The sequence below is a fragment of the Scomber japonicus genome, chromosome 6 (assembly GCF_027409825.1).
Source record: "Scomber japonicus isolate fScoJap1 chromosome 6, fScoJap1.pri, whole genome shotgun sequence".
In the NCBI taxonomy this organism is placed as follows: Eukaryota; Metazoa; Chordata; class Actinopteri; order Scombriformes; family Scombridae; genus Scomber; species Scomber japonicus.
In genome coordinates, this window is record NC_070583.1 from 6,635,069 (window position 1) to 6,659,352 (window position 24,284).

Here is a 24,284-nt window from a genome sequence, read left to right on the forward strand (position 1 = left end):
ATAACTATGGATGAACTGTGCAGATGTGCATTGCATTCACCAAAGTATATATTCTCATAGTTATGGCTTAGCATCTCATAATTAAATATCTCAAAATCAATTCTTTATTATGACATCTAAATCTCGTGAGATACAGATCTCATAATTATATGAAAAGGTTTAATATTTATGAGATTCTGCTCTATCTCGTCTCAGAGTACACGAGCCCTTGCAATTACAAGATAAAGCACTTTGAATCTTGTAATTATGAGACTGTGTTATAATCATGAAATACAGAAGTCATAAATAGAAGATCTAAGGAGATGAAGTATAAACAGGTTACAAAGTCCAGTGCATATTTTAAAATCAGAGCAGAAAACTGAAAACAAATGTAGGGATTACTGTGGGCTTAGAGCTCCAGTCATGTAGTGAAACTGTACTTGAATACAAAGGTGCACCTCAGCACCAGTAGCTAACACAATGCTTCCTCAAACTTATGTGTATTAACAGAGGTAGCGAGCACTCTTAAAAAGCAGTAAACCTCAGCTGGAAATGTTGTGCTATGGTTATACAGAAGCTCTGATCAAGTATTTAACAAGTTCAATAAAGAATGTGTATGAATGAGCATTTTCTCAACTTTTGCACCTAAATGAGCTCCATATAACTGCAGTGTTGGCTGAATATATATAGAAATATATATAGAAATAAATGTGCTGACATACAGAACTTGGAAACTCATCTTTGGTGCTATCAAAAGTCTATGCAGCAGAGTTTTGAGTGGAACTTCTTTTTCCTGCTCGTGAGAAACAATAATGGATACAGATTTTAATTGCATTTCATTTATTATACTAATACACTTTAAAAAACAATGAAGGGTTTAATCATGCGCTATTGTAAGTGATGATCACAATGTTTGAAGGCCATTTTGTGTTTCTTTCTAACAACCAGTGAGGCGTTTTCTACACAGTTTAGGAGCTGGTTCCTTGAGGTACGTAAGAACAGGCCGCAACCGGAACCAAGACGTTGCACCACACTGTCCACAACTTTGTTCCAAGCATTATTGCTCAATGGTTAAAAAAAAAAAGGAAAGAAATTCAAGTTTTAATCGACACAAGGCCATGACTGACTGCACTCAAGAACCTGTTCACCTCCCGAGCCCTGCCCTCCCAGGATTATCTGGCGTCGTTGAGCTGCCTGGCCACCGTCAGGATCTCCTTGGCTCCTTTACTCAGCAGTAAGTTGGCCAGGTCGATGCCCAGCTTCTCAGCATTGTCCTGGGCTCCGCCGCTGATCTTGCAGGCAGTGACTCCCACTCGTTGGACCCGCTCATCCACCTCTTCGAGGGTCTATTACACACACACAAATTATCACGATTTGTGGGCGAACACATACGAAAAACACAACTTCACACTCACTAAAGTCAAACAAATATAATCTTTAAGTGTAGCTGACGTGATGAGTGTTACCTTGTCAACATCAGCGATGCTCGTCTGCATGGTTTCTTTCAGACTGTCGGATCCATCCAGGCTGTACACCGCCCCCGTCAGGTAAAGCTGTGAAAACACGACATCAAACACATCCTTCATTTTTTATACTTTTATAGAGAAAATAAATATGTATGTCATCTTTCCTGTCTGCTTCATGTTAGCCATGTTCCAATGTTTTTTAGGCTGCAGGGGATTTTTTATTTGTTGCAATACCATTAGTGGCCACAAGTGGCACTAATTGGCAGGAAGGCTGAGTGGTGGCACCATATCCATATACATCAATACCACTAAAGTGTTTTTTTTGATTTGATAAACAGTCTTCAACCTCATTTTCCTGCACAGCTTGTTAGATACCTAGCTGTGTCAGAAAACTGCAAAAAACTAATAAGTACAGGTTGTTATTTCTGTAAGACAGCTTACAGAAATAACAACTCATGAACTCTATTCTATCTAATTTCTTCATTCATTGTGAAAAACAGCAAAGTTAACTACTTTACTTTTTTTTTATTGTTTAAGCCAAAACTAAACTAAAGTAAGCTCTCCTCCTAAACAGAATTTGGCAAACATGAACATGATTTTAGGCTGAATGAAAGAAGTAAAACTAAATGATAAGCAGGCTTGCTAAATCAACAATTTCTAATGACGATAATAATAATAATAATAATTATAATTATTATTATAACAGCCATATGTAGCGGTCATGATGAGGCACAGACTGAAACTAGGTTTACATTGAGGATAACATTTTAGTGGGAGTGAGATCTGTACATGTAAACCACTATGTCACATTCAATGTTTACACTCAAGAAACCAGCTTACTCATGTTATACAAGTAACTATAGTAACCAGGTAATTTTACATCCACATACACATTCAGCACGTCAGTCAGCAGATCTCTCCTGATCTTATAACTTTATTTAACTTGTTAGTGGTGCAAAATACAACTTCCTGTTTGTGTGTGCACAGCTTTTCCTTCCAGCACACATGTCTGAATTTTAAACTTCCATACAAATTACAGAAACAGTTTCTTGTATAAGTGTTTAAAAATGAGGTTCCTGCAGAAAGCCAACTGTAACCTTGTTATTAAAGTGCATGTAAACTGTGGTTGTGGTTTTTAGTGTTGTTTAAAATATTTCCTAATAACATGACATTTTAGCTTCCTGTTGCCTCACTCAGTGTCATTTTGAAAAAAGTTAGAATGCAGTTATTTTTGTCATTATTCATGATAAAGGGATGAAGATTCAAACATTAGTGTGAAACTGATCATATGCCTGCCTCTACCTACCATTCTTACCTGGGCATCTTTCACTTCAGTGTTTACAGCCACTGGAACGCTGCATCCACCCTCCTACAAAATAAGAGCTCAATTTAACATGACAGGATTTCAATGCTCATACAATGTAGAAATGAATTGAAGGATATATGTATGTGTGTGTGTGTGTGTGTGTGTGTGTGTGTGTGGCGTACCAGTTGTCTGAGGAAGGCTCTCTCAGCTATGCAGCGCAGCACAGTGTCAGGATCATGAAAGACAGACACCATCTCCAGGATGTCTGTATCTCTGGCCCGAACCTCTACTGCCAGAGCTCCCTGATGACACACATGTTCACTTTTTATTACAGGAACTTTACACACAAGCAGAGAGTTCACATGAACTGATTTTAGAATAATTTCCCCACCTGTCCAACAGCATACATGCAGTCTTCAGGGCCCAGAATCTACAAATAGAGAGATTAACTGTAAGATGAGAGAAATTACCCTTCAGGACTTCACAATGTGAATATGATCATATACAGTACATGGCTGATGCGGTTATCCCAGCCCATCCTCCTGAGGCCTGCAGCAGCCAGGATGATGGCGGCAAAGTCGTCCTTCTCATCCAGCTTCTTCAGCCGTGTGTTCAAGTTCCCACGCTGAAGACGACAGCTCAGGAAAAACACAAACATCCGATCTCACAAAATGATCCTCAAACCTTAAAAACTCACTGATCATCTTCTAAAAAGGATACAATATCTTTGAAGTCCAGGTGGGGGAATCTCTTCTTCAGCTGAGCGGCGCGGCGCAGGGAGCTGGTGCCGATCACACTGTGCAAACACACAGAGTTAAGTCAAATCATCTACAGCTGTGATACGAGTGAGAAGCAAACACAACTAGTGGAATTATGGGCCGTACCTGTTTTCTGGCAGAGTGTCGAGAGTCTTCCCTACGTGTTTTGGATGTAGGACCACTGCATCATGGGGGCTTTCTCTCCTGGAAGCAGCAGGAAGCAAAGGAAAAGGAAGTGGTAACAATGGGTTAGATGATTCCCGCCAAAAGATGACATGGTAAGTACTACGGAGATCTTTATATTTTTTATATAGATTATATTTTGATTTAGTGACACCTAGTGGCAGAAAATTGCATTTAGTGCATATATACCTTACTTAACAGAACAAAGTCTAATTAAACACAGTAATTTCAGGTTGCTTGTGATGCTCAGAATAATGTAGTCATCATTTTACAGCCATTCCTTCTATAATGATTTTGGGGCCAGCATCTTTCACATGATCCTGCAATAAAGAGTGCTGCCACTACACCAACATTTGGCATTAACTTTCTCCCACTTTGAATTCTCACTCCTATTTTTCCTTTTAATATCTCTGATATTACTCAGCATAAAAAACTTGATACCACAGTTGCAGAATTGTATTAAAAAAAGACCCAGAAAGGAAGTGAATTGATTCAAACTGCAGATTGTAGCGGTGCACATAACAGAATTTTAAGCATTCATTTCTCATCTCATGTATGTCATCTTGTAATTTTGACTTTAACATCAAAGGAGCAGCTATTTTCTAAAGCTGTTTAACTGTTTAAACCCTCAACATGTTCACTTCATACAGACTCCCTACTCACTTCAGCACAGCTCCGATGGTGAATCCTGGAGGAAGAGTGGTGGGAAGGTCTTTCAGTGAATGGACAACCAGATCAACCCTGTAAGTCACAGAGAAACACAGTCACATATACATGCTCTATTCATGTCTCCTGTTATAGTACAGCCATTCAGTAGTGTGTATGTTTCACAGCTTTAAAAAGGTGGCGACAGAACATGGACACCTGCTACATCTGAGACTGTGGGGGGGATGAAAGGGTTTGAGTAACGCCTCCAAATATATGTCACCAACAGCTACAGCACAGAAGTAGCAGTGTTCTCCTGTCAGTGAAACCTTTTAAGTGAATGGTTGGTGAAACAAAGCTGTGAAGCCGGCGTGGTGTCAGCCACAGACGACACCGGTAACACTCACTCATTCCTCTCCAGAGCATTCTCCAACTCTTTGGTGAACAAACTCTTCTCTCCGATCTGCGTTCAAGAAAAAAAAAAGGAGACTTTCTGTTACAACAAGTCACAGAGTCACAATACTAACTGCGTGTACTGTATATCATCAAGCATAACATCATACAGTAATCCTACAATGAGTAGAGTGTGAATTGGCCTCACCTTTGATAAAGCTGTGTCAAGGATTTTGTCTCCTGTTGTTGACATGCCGACTGGAAAAGAACGAGTAAATATCATTTTATTGATATGATTAGTAAATAATAAATAGCAAAAACACCAATAACATGATATTTAAGACACAGATCTGCAGTGAAACCTCTTACACCAACCTTATCTGACTTCACAAAACCAGTGGTTCTGAAGTCAGATAAGTGTAAGTAATATGCTGCATTTAAACCTGAACACAGGCTTTGTGCCAAATCAGACTACTGGCTATCTCTTTTTACAATGAGCATTCACATCAGATAGTAGATATTTTCTGACATGTTTAAAGGTGAAGTCCACCATATTTTACAGGTCCCGAGTCTCTGACCATAGTGTCCACTTGGTTAATCAATTAATCAAATTAAAAGACTTCCATGTAGGAGCCAGCTAATTGGATATATTAGCTGTAATGCTTTTATAGGACTCTCTGACAGCAAATGAAAGCTGGGATGATTCTCACTTATTTCCACGTTGATTTCGGGGTACAGGTCTTTCAACTTGGCCGCCACGCTGTCAGTCTGAATGCGAGCCAGCTGGGACAAAATAAACCAAGAAAGACTTTAGTTCAATTGTAATTGTTAGTTAAAAACCATCAAATCAGTATGGCAGACTGAAGGAAGAAGCAGTTATTGTACGAGGACGTCGTTGAGACAGGATTAAGTTATCTCTACGAGAAGAGCTCCAGACATCTCGCTCTGCTGTATCAGATAAGATTCATTCAACTGACTTGCTAGCACACACACTCTGTCACATTTCAATATAGCTTCAAGCTAACAAAATACAGACATTTTAATGGCCTCAGTCTCTGAAATGCTAAAAAAGTTAACAAGCATAATTTACAATCCAGTAGATGTAGTACTGTACCTGGCTCTTGCGGGTTCCAATCCGGATGACCCGACTGACTTTGCCATTCCCATCCTGCAATGATAAAAAAGAAGTCAGCCAAAAGAGTTTAAACTGACTTTCTGCAAAACCTCTTCAATATATTCTTACTGATGTCCTTCTGTCTGTCCAGCTCATTTCTAACTCATTTGTACCACTGTCTCTGCTTGCCTCACCCTGATGTACTTGTAAGGTCCTTCCTCCATAATCCTGTGTGTCCTCACTCTGTAGAGGCTATTGTGTCCGCTGTGTGTCTGAGACTGGCTGCTGTGTCTTAGTAAGGAGCTGTGCTGAGGTCATATAGCCTCAAGATACTGAACAGTGGTCTTTTTTACCGGACACCCCCCCCCCCCCACTCCTCCTTTTCAGGACCTCCACCCCAAGATATCTCTGGTTCCAAAAGATAAGTGTGCCAAATCATTGAGTCCGTTATAAAAGGCAGGGCGGGACACTAAGGAGGGTCTTTGGTATGAGGTGTGGTCACAGGGTTTTTGAAACATTTCTCATCTGAAACTCTTTGTTTCTGAATCATCAGCTACCAAGAAGCTGTTAGATTAAGACAGAATAACACATGACAAATGGACATTTACACTAAAGCATATTTCTCACTTTCTTTAATGCAAACCACACTGAAATATCAAAGAACATATCTAACTGTGAGCAAACTGAGCTAACAGATACAAATGCATAATCTTCAAAAACTGAGACTTTGTGTATTATCCCCATGTTCCAAGCTATATTGTTGAAATAAGATTAAAAAAAAACCCATCAAAAATGTCAATGGACACTATTTAGGCCAAGTTAGAGGTGTATTGTGATGAGTTTAAAGGTGCAGTGTGTAGAATTAAGTGGCATCTAGCAGAACGGCCTCAGCAGAAATGGAATAGCCTAATAAAAAATAAGAATCATAGTGTTTTTGTTACTTTAGACTGAGCCCTTTTATCTTAATATGGAGGGAGCCTGCCATGTTTCTACAGTAGCCCAGAAAGGACAAACCGAACACTTGGTCTAGAGAGGGTCTTTCACATGGGTTGTGGGGGAGTTGGAGCCAATCTCAGCTGACAGAGCCAGAGAGAGAGAGAGGCGGGTACACTCGAGACAGGTCACCAGTCAATCACAGGACTAACATATATTAGAGATTATAGAGACAGCTGAGGCAACCATTCATATTGAGAATCATACCAATGTGCAATTTAGGTTCATTGGTTACTGTAAATTGTGCACACTGGTCCTTTAAATCTTAAGCTTAAAGGCAGGAGCTGGTGACAACTATACTGTCCTGAAAAGTGACACTGACATGAGAAAAAAGTGTCACTGACAAACATACCAAAGAGCTCTGATGAAACAGAAACTAAACCATGTTACGTTTAAGTAAATACCAACATTCTGCCATTGAAGCTGAATTTTTATTAGTTCTCTAGTGTCCACATAGACTCAATATGTACCAATGTATTCTCTAAATATGGTCATAACTACATTATAAAAACACTGACGCTAGTAGTAAGCAGACATCCTTCAGCATCAATGAAGGACAAACGTGACGTTTTAAAATCATCAGTGTTGATATGTTGTGAGATGACGTTAACTAACATTTTGTGTAAGCGTTACAAAGAGACGCTGTTTTGACTTGATATTATGTTAAGGGTTAATGTTATCAGTGTAGGTTAGTTGGCTACTGTATATTATCCCAGTTTTAGCCAACCATGTCATTCACCAAGGTGAAAATAGTATAAACTATACAAATCAACCGGCTCCATTGCTTTTTCTTGCTGATATCTGTCAACGCCCCCTCTCCTCTCGACATCCAATGGAGAACAGAATACAAAGACGGACGTAAAACATTAGCCAATCACTGCGCTCCGAAGGGACAGAAATGGCGCTCGCCCCTCCACGGCGTGTACTGAATATCATGCGTGGTCCAGACCCCGCCGGTGAGAATCAATTCATTCAAAACCTACCGAAGAAGTAGCTTCCTCAGACATGTCGGTGATACGGTTCACTCTGCCGATGTTTCACGAGTCAGCAGCGCATGTTTGGTTCACGTAGAGTCCTTAGAAACACATGGAGTCCTAGTAGATAGTCCGGACGCTCATATAACACACACCTTCCCTCTGACAGCAGTGCGCCGGCTAGAGGTCGTTTCCTTGTTCCGTCTCTCCTACGGGAAGCCTGCTGCCGTCCGCCAACCGCCAACCGCTGTCGTGTTGAAATAGCAACATGGGTCTAATATGTGTTTCATATTTTATGAATGTCTGGCAGTGATAAGAGTCAGAATGTAGCAGGTAACTGGCAGCAATTTACTGTCAAAATCCTGATTACTTTGTCATTAGAGGCAACAGTTTGAGCTCTATAGTGTTTGCTCTCCTGAGATATGACCTGATGATGTGGCCTTAATAAATACTACCAGTATTAACTTACTGTATATGTAGCTATAGCTTACATCCATGAGAAAATGTTTACAATATGAAAGGTTCATATAATCTCAATAGAGGAGGTGTGAGTATTTCTTTTTGATTTATTAGGAAAATGAACAGGAAACTTCAAAACAATCCAAATGTTATTCACTGAGAATGAAAAAATGTAAGAATGTTTATTGAAGGAATAGAAAAAATATAGCTAATAGAAAACCATTTGTAAATAAAAGTAAATTCCCAGTATATTCATGATATTTACAATAAAATCTGTCTTGGGTCTTTACATTCAAAATATAGTATTTATTACATCTTTAACATTAAGTGTAAATGATGTGTATAACGTTGGAAATCCCATCAAAAATGGGTCAACACCAACAGAATGTTAACATTGGCAAAACATGAAAGAAAAACTTTAGTGTTTTATTAAATGCATCAGTTATACAGTAATACCCAAGTTTAGCATTCAATATCCACAGTTAAGTAATTCCAAAAGAACTTTCCTCTTGGATATTTCTTTGTTTCTAAAATGTTGATTATTGTATTCAGAATCTGTGACATTCGGACCTCTGATAAATGGTTGCTTTTTAATCTCTTCATACATAATGTGGTTTTTCATTAAGTGAGACAGTTCATATGGAATAGACTTATCAACACAGCAAATTCTTTATATGTGACAGGGAAGTTATAAGTCATCACAAATGGTTTGTAGTTATGCACATGTCCATCATCAACAAATGAGATACAAAGTTGATACCATTGTGTTGACTGTATAATGTTTAATGACTTACTGTAATGTTTTAAGATGAGGATGCCAGGAAGAGTTGTGCTTTAGGTCACAGCTAATGGGGATCCTAACAAACAGTTTCTATAGATTATAGGTTTGTTTTTGGACAATGTGTTAAAAGCTCCACTTTGCAGGTAAATATAAGTGTCAGTGTGCTTCCAACCTAATGGTGACATCCAGTGGCCAAAATAAGTTATTACAACACTATGAATTCTCATGGTTATGGTGATATACTGTACATTTTAGTTGAATGTCCACAAATTTATTGTGGGGTCATTTAATTGAACAAATTATTTTAAGAAGGTGCAACATATGAATGCAACACTGAAATAACAAAGCTCTTATAATTAGATTTGGACTCACAGACCCAAGACGGAGCCTCATATCAGGCCGTTAAGCAGCCTATAGGCCTTCATTATGTCAGTCAGGTCAGTTGATGTTGTGCTTTATAAAAAGCTCATATTGCCAAATGAACTTTCAGTAAAGTTAGCACAAACTAGTTCTAACACAGCACAGTTTGAGTTCTTGTAGTAATCCAGCCTTGATAAGGGTGACACAAGGTCACATGAAGACACATCAGGAGACTATTGGGACAAAGGACAAATGTTCAATTTCTTAATTTTTAACATTTGGATTAATGAAATATGCAGTAGTTCCCAGAAACTGAGTAAATCTGAGCATTGGTTTTTGTCTTTGCAAAATATATCTTACTATAAAACTGGTGTTTATTTCTGAGTAACAGTGTATGTCAGTGGAAACAGTCTGAAATTATTACAGCATGACAAAAATAAACTATAATAAGGGAACATAGCGTTATAATTGATGTTCACTTTCACCTTGTGTAACATATTTAAATCCTGGTGTCTGTGTTAAACTGGTTCTCCTTCATGTATGCAAATATGGCTTTTGGACATTCTGGAAGGGGGGAGGGTTGATCTGATGTTTGATGCTGTTTAGATTGATTGTATTGCACTTTTTTTGTGTGTGTGTGGAGGGGGATCTTAATAAATATGTTGTTAAAAATATAGTTATTATAGCAAATACAAAAAAAATAAGCTAAAGAGGCGTCTTACCCCAGTGGAGTCATTTTGATTTTAAGTATACAGACTTTGAAATTGTCTCATCCAGAGCATTTTCTTTAATTGATTTCTTGTCTTTAAAAAAAATGAAGGTCAAGTTTACTTAAATTGGCAGTTTCAGCTTAGCCTTAGTTATATTTGGCTCCAAACTAATGAATAGCTACCAACATAGTTTTCTGTGTTTGTCTTTGTTAAATAAAATAAAATAAAAACCCAAAACAATAACAACAAAAAAACCCAAACAAAAAACAAGTTACCTTAAAATCTGTTAATGTGCTGAATTCCAAAACAGAATAAAGTCAGATGATATTTACAGATGACAGTTTTGAGTGTAGGCTAGACATCAACTTCACTGTTATTTGTTGGGGGGGGGGGGCGTCTTAAACTTCTTGTCAAACTCTATAATCCAGTCCACTTTATTTATATAGCACGATTTTAACAAACACAAAGTTTTCCAAAGTGCTGCACAACAAGATAAAACACAATGAATAGATAAAAACAACAGAAGCACAATAAAAAGATAAAGTACACAATAGAAAGACAAAGGCAATAAAATAATACAAATATGCATGTATACACATTCAATCAACAACGTACATGGTGTCTAAAGCCAAAGAAAAGACATTAATATTTATTATTATTCATGTCCATTAAATCGAATAAAGCGGAAGTTCTCTTTAAAATAAATGTCATTTGTGTTGACAAGCGTTATTTCTAACAGAACAGACAGACACACTAATGGTAGATGTTGCAGATGAGGTATTTACAGCCACATCATCACCTGTGACAGACATCGCTTATTCAGCGCATGAAAGTCAAATGAAAGACAGACAACAGGAGCTCAGCTGAGAAGTGTAAATAAGAGTTAACATGAATAGACACGATAGAAAACACCAGTGAAAGTGTGGATGAGTTATAAGTCAAGTACGATCAGTTCGTGTTGCGACTATAACTTATGCAAGAAAACAGCCAACATTTCGGGTCCCACGTCACTGGTTTGACGGTGGGCTGATCCGGCGCTGCTCTTCCGGTGGAGACGTGGCTCTGTACCGCTGCCATATTAACTCTCTAACCAGCTAACAATCACACAACCTGTGGTCAGCTGGACGCTTGTATCTTGCTATTTCACAGTGACTACAATTCACCAAAGCAACAAACACGAGGGACTGAAGATCGTCGTTGCATAGAGAGAGACCAAAAATGGTGAGTGACTGTCAAAAAATCCAGATATATTCCTGCTTTTGATCGGGCCTAGCAATGATCATAACACTGGCTAACATGGCAGCGGAAAAGCAAACATTTATTTCCATGAGTTCTGACAGCGCTGAAGTTATATTTAGTGGTGGAAATGAATTAAGAAATAAATGGAGGTTTCATTATATAGAGTGACATTTCATGTGAATAAGCGGTGCAAGGGAGTGCAAGACGGTCAGCTAGCTTTGCATGCTAGCGTTAGCTTTAGCTCCTGTCACTAGCCGGATCCTAGCTAACGTTACCTGCTGTCACACCGTCCGCATACAAAGTTGCTCCATTAATACAACGTAACCATACAGAGCCTTTACATAACTGTTATTAACCAGCTCTGACAACTTACAGTCTGAAGTGTCAATGTGTATGGTGTCTGTATCAAGTTCATAGCCGTTGCAGTCTTTCATTGCTCACTTCAGCCATTGTCAACGTGGAATTAATGTTATTCACGTTTCCATACACTAAACACTAATAAGCTACGTCTCAATGGAATTAAGAGTTGTATGCTAGTTATGCTTTACTGTAATGTAAACCTACGAGGGGTCCGTCCAACCAAACTCCATTCAAAATGTTCGTCATTCAGAGTTGGTTTCGCTTATTACCACAAACACACAGCTCATAAACATGACTTAAACACATATTCTCAATTGTTCTTCACCGTAGTCAAATTCGGCATATATGTTACCCTTTTAAAATGTATCAGTTTTTTCAGTCATATCACTTTTATAACTGTTTTGCCTCATACTCCTACAGTCCCCTTCATCTAAAGTCAGCATAGTAGGTGACCTGAGTGGTGCAGTGTGAACTGATAATACAAGTTAATAATACTAGCTTAGCTGGTTATGTGTTTTCTAGCTACACGTGAACACTGTTAGTATTTAGTAAAGGCCTCAAGTTACATTTCCACAAGGTTGCCTTATAACAATATTAAACTGGATGATGTTTAACTTGGCACCACATGCTGTCACCAGAATGACTCCAACGTTAAAACATGAAGGGGAACTGCCAATGCTATTTGTAAATTGTTAACTTCATTTAGCCCATTCAAATGCTTCAAATTGTCTTTTAATAACTTTTCCGCTAGAAGAAATAATGAACGTATGCTGTGTCAATACCAAGGCTCAATAATAAACTCACTTTTCCTTCAGGTGCTGTTGGCAGCGGCGGTGTGCACCAAGGCCGGCAAGGCCATCGTATCGCGGCAGTTTGTGGAAATGACCCGGACACGTATCGAGGGTCTCCTGGCCGCGTTCCCTAAACTGATGAACACGGGCAAGCAGCACACCTTTGTGGAAACGGACAGTGTACGCTATGTGTACCAGCCTCTGGAGAAACTCTACATGGTCCTCATCACCACCAAGAACAGCAACATCCTGGAGGACCTGGAGACGCTCAGACTCTTCTCTCGTGTGGTAAGACATCATGGAGGCTGTTTCTTCTTCTGCTTGTGTGAATGATGGCGAATGGGCATTGTCGCATTGCACAGGAACTGCTGTGGTCACTTCCTCATTTTTAAGCCATCCATACTTATCTCTTACATATCAGTGTACAGGAAGATCAATGTGTCTCCCACTTGCTACTATAACCTGCCAACAGCTTTTACCAGACTCTTGGTGTCTCCCTTGAGTTACTGTAAGATGCATCACGCGGTGTATTAATGTAATGATCATTTATTAATGTAATGATCATGTAATGTTGGATTGATGAGCATGTTAAGCATAAAGTGGCTAGACAGATGCTGCTGCTGAAATAGACACACCCATTTATGAGTAACGTTTCTTCACTTGACATCTATTGAGCGTGACGTCGTCCCACAGTGTACACAACCATACCTGCCCTGACAAAGTAATCCTCAATCTCAACTGTCAACATGGAGGAAAAAGAACAATTAAAACAAACTATGATCATGTGTGGAGGGAAAGCAATGCTCAACATTTAACTGTTTATATCTGGAAATCAAAAGTGACAGTATGTTGAATTGGAAGCTTTTTTTAATCAAACGTATTAACTCATAGTGAAGCATCAGATACAGCAGTGTGGCTACATTTAGTATTTAACTCTATGAAGTTGGCATATGCTGCTTTACTAAGACTTTCACTTCTCTCTCTTTTTTCCCCTTTAGACAGAGACAGTTTGAAAACATAAAACGCATTTAGTCAGCTACTTCAACCAACTGCTAACTTTTTGGAAGAAATACCAGCATTGAAATGGGCTCTGGTTACATCTACCATCCAAAAGTTGTAATTAGAAATGACTTTGATTTTAATTCTGTCATTTTTTTTACGCTTAAGTCGATATTTGTTGTAAATGGGTGAAAGGTGCATTTAAAATGATCAGTAAACGAACAGTGTTGATAAAGCTCAGCAAAATGAACCGCTGTCTAAATAATCCCACAGTAGCAAGCAGTGTTCAGTAGTATTTTTATCTTGGGTCACATGCTTTTATCTTTGACTGTCATGTAGAAGTCGTTTTTCTATCTATTTTCTATTTCCTTTTCCTTCTTTTATTGAAATGTTTGCTCCGATTAATTTTCTTGTCTCCTCCTTCTCCCCGCCTGTCCAGATCCCAGAATACTGTCGCGTGCTGGAGGAGAGTGAAATATCAGAGCATTGTTTCGACCTGATCTTCGCCTTCGACGAGATCGTGGCGCTGGGCTACAGAGAGAACGTCAACCTGGCTCAGATCCGAACCTTCACAGAGATGGACTCTCACGAGGAGAAGGTGTTCCGCGCCGTCAGAGAGGTGAACACACACACACACACACACACACACACACACACAGAGCAGCAGTGTAAGTATAATGTTATTGATCTTTGTTAGGAAATAATGGGATATTATAGAGGAGATGTAGTGTTGTGATAATGTGCAGAGTTAAGAGCAGCAGGTCACACAGATACAAAGAATAATGCAATAAAAACTACTAAAAATGTTTGAATTTACTAATTATCAATAATGGAAGTAGTACTCAGATCCTCAACTTGAGTAAAAGTACTATTACAATATACAACTACTCATTTATAAGTAACTAAATCCTAAATTCAAAATCCTACACAAGTTGAAGTAAAGAAGTAATATTAATTCTGCAGTAATATGGAGCTGGTTTAATAGCTTCATATTAAGCCTGTCAACAAATACTCCAAATTTGACTATATAATGGAACTGCAGAACAAACAGAGATTTGATTGTAAAAATAAAATCATATATATATTTATTGTTTTTGGGTCATTTACATTTGTATAGATTTTTTTTTAATGATAACAGGAACTTCCATGGATGCAGGATTTGTGATACAGATGCTGGTTTTGGCATAGACATTGTGAAACATGGTGTATGGAAAAGAGGAATATTCAATAATCAGAAATAAACATACAAATAAATCTAATTCACATATATGGAAGTGAGAAATACAGTCAATAATAGAGAGGATGTGTAGTGTATTCAGTCACTGGTACTCTCAAGCTCTCAAGTTTTCATCAGTCTTTGTAAAAGTCCAAAAGAGCTCAGAAAGAATTGTTCCATTGTCTATGTTCCCTTTCAGTCAATAATAATAATAATAATAATAATAATAATTTAAAAATATGTATTCAAATTTGATTGTGGGTTTTTGTGTTTTGTTTTTCCTGGCAGGATCACAGTCCTATCATATCTTATAATTGTATCACATGATAGATAACGCTACTTTACTGTATATACTGTATCTACATAAAAAAATCCAGATGTGTAGAAATAAACTGTACAACACTTTCATCCTATTAACTGTAATTGTGTAAAATGACTTATGACTGTTTTTAGTTTGCAGCTATTCATTAACTTCAGTGAATATGATGTCATTCTCTCAGTGTGTTATTACAATGTGTTTTAAATCATGTGTTTTTGTTGTTGTTGTTGATGTGCAGACCCAGGAAAGGGAGGCTAAGGCAGAGATGAGGAGGAAGGCCAAGGAGCTTCAGCAGGCCAGACGGGACGCCGAACGCTCCGGAAAGAAGGTGCCAGCTTTCGGAGGCTTCGGCAGCGGCGGCATGACCAGCGTCTCCTCAGGGTCCATCATCACAGACACCATCGTCGAGCCCGAGAAGCCCAAGATCACACCAGCTGCAGTCAGGTACAGCGATGAGAAGCACACCAATGAACATGGCTTGGTACCATTGTTTTACTGGTTTTGGCCAGTTTTGAATGGCAGGGTTCATGGTGTTTGTTTTTTTTTTTCCTTTCCAGACCAAGTGGACCCAGTAAGGCTCTGAAACTGGGCGCTAAAGGGAAAGAGGTGGACAACTTTGTGGACAAACTCAAATCTGAGGGTGAAACCATCATGCCTACCTCAGGAAAGAGAGGCTCAGACGTATCTAAAGCTCTACCACCACCAGTCAACGTGGAGAGGTAGAGACACATCATCAACATCTGCTTTTATTCTAAGTGTCTTTATCCTCTGGGATCATTAGATTTTAGGATTGAAGGTTTGAAGCTCTGACTCTGGGCTGAACAGTATGGCCAAAACATACAATCTTACTTTTTTTTGTTGTTGGTCTGTTTTTAAAGCTTGATTCATGATTTTTCCCCCTCAAACAAAATGCAGGATTGAAGCATCACAGTTGAGTAAGAATGTGAAAACCATAATTATACATAAAATACAGTTTATCCCACACACAGCTGTGGACTGTCATTACTAGTGACTTCAGCTAAGTGGAGCTTCCAAGTTTAATAATCAGTCGGAGCAGCACAGATAAAGCAGTTCTACACAAACAGCAGCAGTTCAATCATTGATCCGCTGCTGTTTGTGTTGCTTGACAAAACATCAGCATGATATCTACAGACCAACTGGAAACTGTCACCACTCCATGGCTAATGTAGTAGCTAGCATTTATGTGCACTTCTCACAAGATGAAACATAGAATAAATGGGTTGAATTTAGTATGTCACTTGGCTCTTCCATTTAAAGTGTAACTGCACCCCCAGGTCTGAGCCTAACTCCACCCACAGCATCATTATGATAAATGTTAAAAAAAAAAGTGGAGGAGAAGAGAGGAGAGAGGGCAGATGTTGCTCAGCAGAGACTTGTAATAACCACAGGAAGACATTTAAACAGGCCAGAAGTCATCGAGTGTTTCTTCTCTCTCTGGCTGTCTGTTCCTGCAGCTATCAGCTGGTGAAACCTCTTGTTAAAACTTTAAGTCATGGTGTAACAGGAGCCATTACTGAACCTGTCTGACCACAGCTCCGCTCCGCCGCACACAACTTCATACGGACGGCTCAATCTAAACAGACAGTTTCGACAGAGTGGATGACTTGCACTGCGATCTTATGTTTTAAAAAAAAAAAAAAAAAAAAGATTGAATCAGCTGATAACTGCAGGAAGAGACAGGCAGAGTTCAACAGCTGCAGGGTGAGATGTGAGGAGGATTTCTGGTGCCAGCAGCTCTTCCTCCTACAGTCCCAGATGTAGAGATCACCACTGTAGCTGCTGTTAGCACCTGAAGCTAAACCTGCCTCTCAGTCAGCAGCAGTGCGGGGCTGGGAGAGGTGGGCGTTAGTCTATAATTTATGTAAATGTCATGATGTAGACAAATCCCACATGGCTTCACCTTTCCAGGGCTGATTTTTGAACAGCTGATGCCAAATCGAGCCATTTCCAACCAATAAGATGCTGATTTTTAAAATGTTTGTGATAATATTAGCACCAGCATTGATGTGTGTCATCATAGTACAGTCTTATAATTTAGTTCACAGCTCAAAAAACAGGTTGGATTGTGCAGTAGCTCTTTATAGATCTGTGTGTAGCATGTAGCATCTCAGTGATCTCCCCCCAACATGTACCACACATTGATATTCCTCAAGTATTTTCTGTTTTCACTGTGCCATCAGCTGATTATTCTGGATGTTTCCTCTGCAGTGTACACCTGCGCGTGGAGGAGAAGATCTCGCTGACTTGCGGTCGTGACGGCGGCCTACAGAACATGGAGGTGCTGGGCATGGTGACGCTGCGAGTCTCAGACGACAAGAACGGACGCATCCGCCTCATCATCAACAACAACGACAACAAAGGACTGCAGCTGCAAGTACGTCTGACACACATCCTCAGCATTATGACACAGAACACTCTATCATGGTGTATATCACCTTTAATGCTTTTAGATCTCTTGCATATGTATATATTTCTCATTTTGGAACTAGGGTCGTAAAATAATTCAGTATTATCATTCAGTATCTCTTCATACTTTTTCTATCTATACTTTTAATGAGACAACGTAGTCAGGATCTTTACCTAAATTTACCCAAAGCTGAAGAACTTAAAGATATATTTTCTGCAAATGATTGATGAATTTCAGGATGAATTAAACACAAACATCAGTTTGACTCAACAGAACATTTTTGTTTTGATCGTCATGAATTCTTATTAAGATGTTTTGAATTGTGTAGCTCGTCAATGTATCACACTAAAGTAAATGGCAAATAAAACCAGACAAGGTGGAGAAGAAGAATACCATGAGTAGAAAGTGGCGTGTTCTTTCTCTCACAAAGCAACACGAAGCATATAAAATAATCAGCCACCCTTAAAAACGGTTGTCTTTTTACCATCATGACTTATATTTCAGCTGCATTTTGGATCATTTTCAAGGAATTCTTTTTCAAATGATGGGAAATACCAAAGTTCTGTGTTGCATGACAAAACAATATTCAATGACTCTTATTTAAAAGTAAATGGTAGGGCTGGGTATCGTTTTAAAAGTCATGATACTAGTACCCATTCAAGTTCCCTTTAAGTGATACTAATACCAACTGAGTATTTCATTTGATACTCATCATGTGAATAGAAGCATTACATTGGATAAAATCTCACGTTCAAATGATTAATATTTAATGCTTGTGTTGATTGGCTGTGAGCAAGTCCATACAAATAGTCATATGTTGGATTGCTGGTATTGTTTGATTGAAGTTGTTTCCATAATACTTGGTATCCATTTAGTTCTAGTACCAATACCTACTTCACTACTAGTGAAGAGAAGCTGAACTTATAATTCAAGAACATTAAATAGGTAAAAATGCTCACACTTGAGTTATAATCCCACTTACAGATATGTGAGTATTTTGGGGCAACTCAGTGTGCAAAGTATAAACGATATACACACCATCACATAGCGTCACAGTTTAACATTGCTGGTTGTGTGTGTTATGTGTGACACTCTGTGGTTTATAGAACATCCTTTGACAGTTTCAGTAGCTTTTTTAGACACAGTGCAGACAGAGAGAGGCTCAACAACTGTCCACATTTCTAATCTTTCATTTCCTACTGATTGTGACTCAGCTGGATGTGTGGCAGGCATGCTTCATGAAACATATGATGCCATTGTTTATTTTGTGAGGCATTTTTGAGGGGCTTTTTGTCCTGAGCCCCTTTTTTTTTTAAATTTCTTACCCCGCTTGCCCTTCCATTTTCACTATTTAACATGTTTGCATGCATTAAGGGCTTCCTCTGACTGTCACTAATGAATAACGTCTACCTTCTCTCCTCAGACACATCCCAACGTGGACAAGAAGTTGTTCACAGCTGACTCAGTGATTGGCCTGAAGAACCCAGAGAAGTCTTTCCCTCTCAACAACGATGTGGGCGTGCTGAAGTGGAGACTACAGACCACAGACGAGTCCCTAATACCTCTAACCAGTAAGTCCTGATAGTCATTTCATTAGATAAGGACTACCTCGTGGAAGAGATAGGAAAGACCTCTTCTGAAAAGATGTACCACTCTGTTTGAAAAGACTTATTTTTTAGCTTTATAACAGCAGCTGGCAACAAAGTGTATTAGCTGGATTACTAGCACCCTCTGCTTCAAAGCACGGATCACAGATGAAATCCTACACATTAATCCTGGCTGTCTGACACACTCAAAGATAACTGTACTGCTTCATCCACCTGGCAGGTTCATTCATGTTTTAATGCTGAGCTCCTGAACTCAAGTCCTCTTCAATTCTTCCCTCTAATGTAGTCTGTCGTGGTCATACTTAGTACAGAAAGTGCATATATATCAGTATCTGTAATATCATGCATCCCTAATTTACTGTCACCGTTTGACACTTGACAAAATCTGAAAAAAGTTAGTGTGGCCAACATTGTCATAGCAACCAGTCAAAGGAGACCTACTTGTGCTCATTTCCAGCTCTACATTTTTATTCTAGGACTCCACTAGAGAAGCTTCACCTCATTTCCAACTCAACTTTCAGACATATCAGAGTCATGTTGATTAAATAATGGAAGACTTTTTGTTGTGAAGAATTCATAGTAAATCAGCAGGTTAGTGGCCCTAAAAAAACAGGTTGACATATTTATCGGAGTTCTTTGTTGAGCTAAAAATAATGCAGGGAGGAAATAAGACAAGCAGAAACAGTCACAGAAATGCCCTGATGATATCAGGGTGGAGCGATGAAGTCCAGCATGAACTAATTGAAGCAGCTGACCAACACACACTGCAGCAAACTTGTTTGTTCTAAACACAATCCAGTGTAGTGGTTTTCATGCTGCATGCATTACAAAAGCAGAGTTTCAGTTCCCTGTGTGTGTGTCTGTCTGTGTGTGTGTGTGTGTGTGTGTGTGTGTGTGTGTGTGTGTGTGTGTGTGTGTGTGTGTGTGTGTGTGTGTGTGTGTGTGTGTGTGTGTGTGTGTGTGTGTGTGTGTGTGTGTGTGTGTGTGTGTGTGTGTGTGTGTGTGTGTGTGTGTGTGTCTGTCTCCCCTGCAGTAAACTGCTGGCCCTCTGAGAGTGGAACTGGCTGTGATGTCAACATTGAATACGAGCTGCAGGAGGAGAGCCTCGAGCTCAACGACGTGGTCATCAGCATCCCTGTACCGTAAGTACAGTTTGTGTCTAAGGCTGTTTGTGTATTGATAGTGACACCTGGTAATAGTTTATATACTCAGTGTCCTCTGGTCTAACATCTGCTCATCTTTTACAACAAAACACATGATGTCAAAATTATTTGCACAACACTGTTCTTGTGGAAAAGTGTGTGAAATAGTCTAAGACTGTAATGTAAATCAGGTATTTAAAGTCAGAATAAATATGTGTTCTGAGTTTGACATATCACAGAAAAGTGTGTTGTTAACCACCCTGCCAAATTTGGATGATTAAAAAAATCGCCAAATATATGAAAATAGGTTTCAAAGTTGTGTAAAAATCAGTCTCTTTCTCTGCTCCCAAATGCTGTGGGCGTGTCCACGAAGTCCGCTGAAACCCCGCCCCCTACCAAGTGTCACCTGTCAATCAAAGTCACCACATCTACCAGAAACATGGATGCTATGTCTGAGAGCTTTCTGCTACTAACTCAGCTGCTAGCTTGGTGGCTAACTCGGCTGCTAGCTCGGCAGCTAACTCAGCTAACTGGCTAACTGTAGACTGTAGTAGTAGTAGTGTGTGCTGAATGTATTTATACCTCTACAGCAGCAGGGGCGGGTTTATGCTAATCACTAAATCCTGAACACAGAAATGTTGAAACACAGTTTGTGAAGCCTAGCTCCACAATTCAAATCTAAATGGTTGAAATGCTTTTTAAACAGTTTTTAGAAATACATTTATGACCTATTTAATGTGTTGAGAAGAAAATGTCTGAATTCACTTTACACGGTCTTTAACCTCCTGAAACAGATGTTATGATCACAATCACAGTTCCCTGAATAATTAAGGGTCATAAATAGTGAAACTTGTCTGGTGCAGTTAAATATGAGCGTGTGTCTTAAGTGACTGACATGTTTGTGTTGTCGTGCTCCAGGTCTGGCGTTGGCGCCCCCGTGATCGGCGACCTGGACGGAGAGTACAAACACGACAGCAGGCGAAACATCCTGGAGTGGTGCCTACCTGTCATCGATGCCAACAACAAGACGGGCAGCCTGGAGTTCAGCATCGCCGGCCAGCCCAATGACTTCTTCCCTGTCAATGTGTCCTTTGTGTCCAAACGCAACTACTGCGACATCCAGGTAGGTTGATGAGCACCAGGGTCACCTGTCAGGCTTTTTTAGTGTAGCCTCAGTAGAAAGTCATAAAGTAGCTGTTTAGCGACAAAGATCCTCATTTGTGAAGATGATGAGAGTAAATCATTAATAGACAGAACAAAAAAACACTTATACATATATATTAAACTTGAGTTAAGAGAAAAGATCATAAATACATAACATGTTGCCTATATAAATTTAAAGAATTAAAAATATCAGCACATATAGGACAGCGTCACTGATACCGATATATCTGTGATAGGCCAGTATCAGCTGATCGATATATCAGTCGGGATTTAATTTTGTAGATGTCTTTGTGGTACATGTAGTCTAAAAAATGACCTTTCAAACAGTGTGTGTGAATATGAATATTTTTTAAATCTCATTTAAACTTGTTGAACTCATCATTGAGTTGTATTACTGACAGCTTTAATGAAGAGAAATACAATATGTGACAAACTGAATGTAGTTTTTTATTTTTTTTTAATAATATTTTTTGGAGGCAGTTTATGCCTTTTTATCAGATAGCAGACAGATGACAGGAAATGCAACAAAAGTCACAACTGGATGAGAAGCAGAGATGTTGTGGTTCATATTCAAATTCAATGCTAGCGTTTTAAACAATAGAAAAGCTCCGTCTGCCACATTTGCAAAAAGATTTGCTTTACTGCTGATTAAAAACAGTTGAAGGTAGTCAGGGACGTTTTCTTTCTGTGCTAAGAAATGAATGCTCTGAAAAAATGCTATCTATAGTAGAATGAGTAATCATCTCTCTTTCTTCTTTCCTCCAGGTTACCAAAGCGACTCACGTAGACGGAGACGGCCCTGTTAGATTCTCTTCAGAAACCTCCTTTGTTGTTGACAAATACGAAATCCTGTAAAAAAAAAAAAAAAAGAAAAAAGAGAGAGAGAAAAAAATTCAAAGAAAACAACAAAATCAACAAAAAAAATCACCTACAAAAAAACAAAAAAAAGTCCAAATCTATGCTTCAGAGTTGAAGAAATTGAAGATTTCTTGCCTGCCCACCCTGTATACTATTTCAGAGACTGTGTACATCGACAGGACTACGTCAGCCCCTCTGGCAAAGCCTCTTTCCTGTGGTGGAGCAGAGCAGCGGTGGTGTATTTATATGTTTGTATGAGAGAGGATCATCTATATATAGAGTTAATGGAACAGGAAAAAAACCAACAAACACATGCATATACACAAACACACACACACACACACAAAAGAAGTTTAAAAACTACACTGATGCTGTCGTGTTGGCCCAGCAGAACTGTAAGGACTTCAGACTAAATAGAGGATGACTGTGGGGAGGAGAGAGAGAGAGAGAGAGAGAGAGAGAGGGAGGAGGGGAGAGAAGAAAAGAGAGACCTGAGGCCACTGATTCTCCACTAGAGAGTGAGCGCTGGTAGTTTTAGCTTCCTCACACAATGGTTCGATTAAGCCGCTTTCGATCGGAGGGGTCCTCGCTTTCTTTTCACATTTTTTTCTCATCGGTGATAACTGCAGAGTCGTAGCTGTCTCAATCATTTATAAGCCTGTCACTCTAATCGTTAAACTATTGTGATTTGCTCTGTTGATATCTCACTTTCAGATGATTGGGTTTTCTTTTTTCTTTCTTTCTTGTAAGGACACTTGTTTGAGGTTTTTTTTTTTTTCTGTAGAGGTAAAAAAAAAAGAAGCCAATTACGGCTCTGTGCTCAATATATTGTCTTTACTGTCTACAGTTTATCATCAGCAATATTGTGTCCTTTTTATTTTTAATATTTTTTACTGTTTGCTGTATCATTTCTGTCATTGTTTACCACTAATCTGGATAATGGGATTTTGACAGTGAAGAGCAGGACTTTGTAAGGGATTCTCAGCCGCAGAGCAAACCTAATCTACTAGTAAACACATTTGACTATTGCATCTGTCGACCTTTTTTTTAATTTTGTTTTTTGTTGTAACACCATTGCAACCACTCCTCACTATTTCGAGAGAAAGAAAAAAAAAAGAGACGCCACGTTTCACTCTGGTCCGTTTATGTCTCGTGATAAGATAACGGCAAAAGGAAAAAACGTACTTTGATCGCAATCCAGAAACAACATTGGAGCCTCTAATGTGACATCCCATAAGAGCTTTTCTAGATCTCTGATGGGAGTGGGTGGATGTTGGCATGATAGTGGAAATACACACCCATTCACACACACACTCTCTCACACACACACACACACACACACACAGAGAGCAGGGATCAGAGACTACCACCCTGATATTCGATCCACATCCTGGAAGCAGGAAGGTAAGCAGAGCAACTTCCGAAGCCCCTCGCACTTCAACTCTACCCAGTCATCCTTTAACTTACATTCTCATACTACATCCAACATTATTCAGATATATAACATTTGTCTTTCATGTTTTATTTTGTTTTATTTTTATTTTTCATTTGTACTCCCCAAATTTCTATTTAGTAATGGTTGTGTGGATGTGGGGTTGAAAATGACTAGATTGAGCGTTTTTAACTAAATTACTGAAGGGGGAATCTTAACATTCCAGTGTACAATTAGAAAAGAAAAAAAAAAGAATCTTTAATGGAATAAAATGTATTATTGAAAATGTAAGTCTGACTTGGGTTTTTGTGTTGATTACGCTCTTAATCAGCTTGAATGAATTAGTATTTAAATAGTGAGTTTGGATTAATGTTTGACTGTTATCATTTTACTGAACAGGTGTCATCATCACACATTTGTCCCAAATATATGGAACTACCTTTAGGGGTCTACTAGTAGGTTTAGGAGTCTGTAATCATCACTCATATAGCCCTGAAGACCTGTTATCAGGCACATGCTGTAAAGATTCTTTCTGCAAGCTGCACATTCATTGTACTCTTAGTGGAAATGTTTACTTTCATAATCTTAATTAAGTGCATTAAGTGCAT

At 38.9% G+C, this 24,284-nt stretch overlaps 2 protein-coding genes across 3 annotated transcripts; one reads left to right on the plus strand and one right to left on the minus strand.

Moving 5' to 3' along the window:
- Window positions 1-764: 764 nt before the first annotated feature.
- LOC128360218 (porphobilinogen deaminase-like) lies at window positions 765-7,979 on the minus strand. 2 transcript variants are annotated; one of them, XM_053320602.1, is made up of 14 exons: window positions 7,821-7,979; window positions 5,845-5,898; window positions 5,441-5,513; window positions 4,939-4,988; window positions 4,745-4,800; window positions 4,356-4,433; window positions 3,636-3,713; window positions 3,472-3,547; window positions 3,263-3,376; window positions 3,143-3,181; window positions 2,934-3,053; window positions 2,761-2,814; window positions 1,446-1,532; window positions 765-1,325 (listed from the first exon to the last, which is right to left on the minus strand). In XM_053320602.1, the coding sequence occupies exons 1-14, from the start codon at window positions 7,842-7,844 to the stop codon at window positions 1,152-1,154; spliced, it is 1,077 nt and encodes a 358-aa protein (XP_053176577.1). In that variant the 5' UTR covers window positions 7,845-7,979; the 3' UTR covers window positions 765-1,151. The 2 variants fall into 2 exon arrangements, with proteins under 2 accessions (XP_053176577.1, XP_053176576.1); XM_053320601.1 differs by having other exon boundaries at window positions 2,752-2,814.
- A 3,195-nt stretch (window positions 7,980-11,174) lies between these two features.
- Window positions 11,175-23,931, plus strand: arcn1b (archain 1b). The gene is made up of 10 exons (XM_053320599.1): window positions 11,175-11,342; window positions 12,536-12,799; window positions 13,950-14,129; window positions 15,284-15,489; window positions 15,603-15,764; window positions 17,275-17,440; window positions 18,897-19,044; window positions 20,114-20,222; window positions 21,141-21,345; window positions 22,152-23,931. Exons 1-10 carry the CDS (start codon window positions 11,340-11,342, stop codon window positions 22,239-22,241), a joined length of 1,533 nt encoding a protein of 510 aa, XP_053176574.1. The 5' UTR covers window positions 11,175-11,339; the 3' UTR covers window positions 22,242-23,931.
- Window positions 23,932-24,284: the final 353 nt, after the last annotated feature.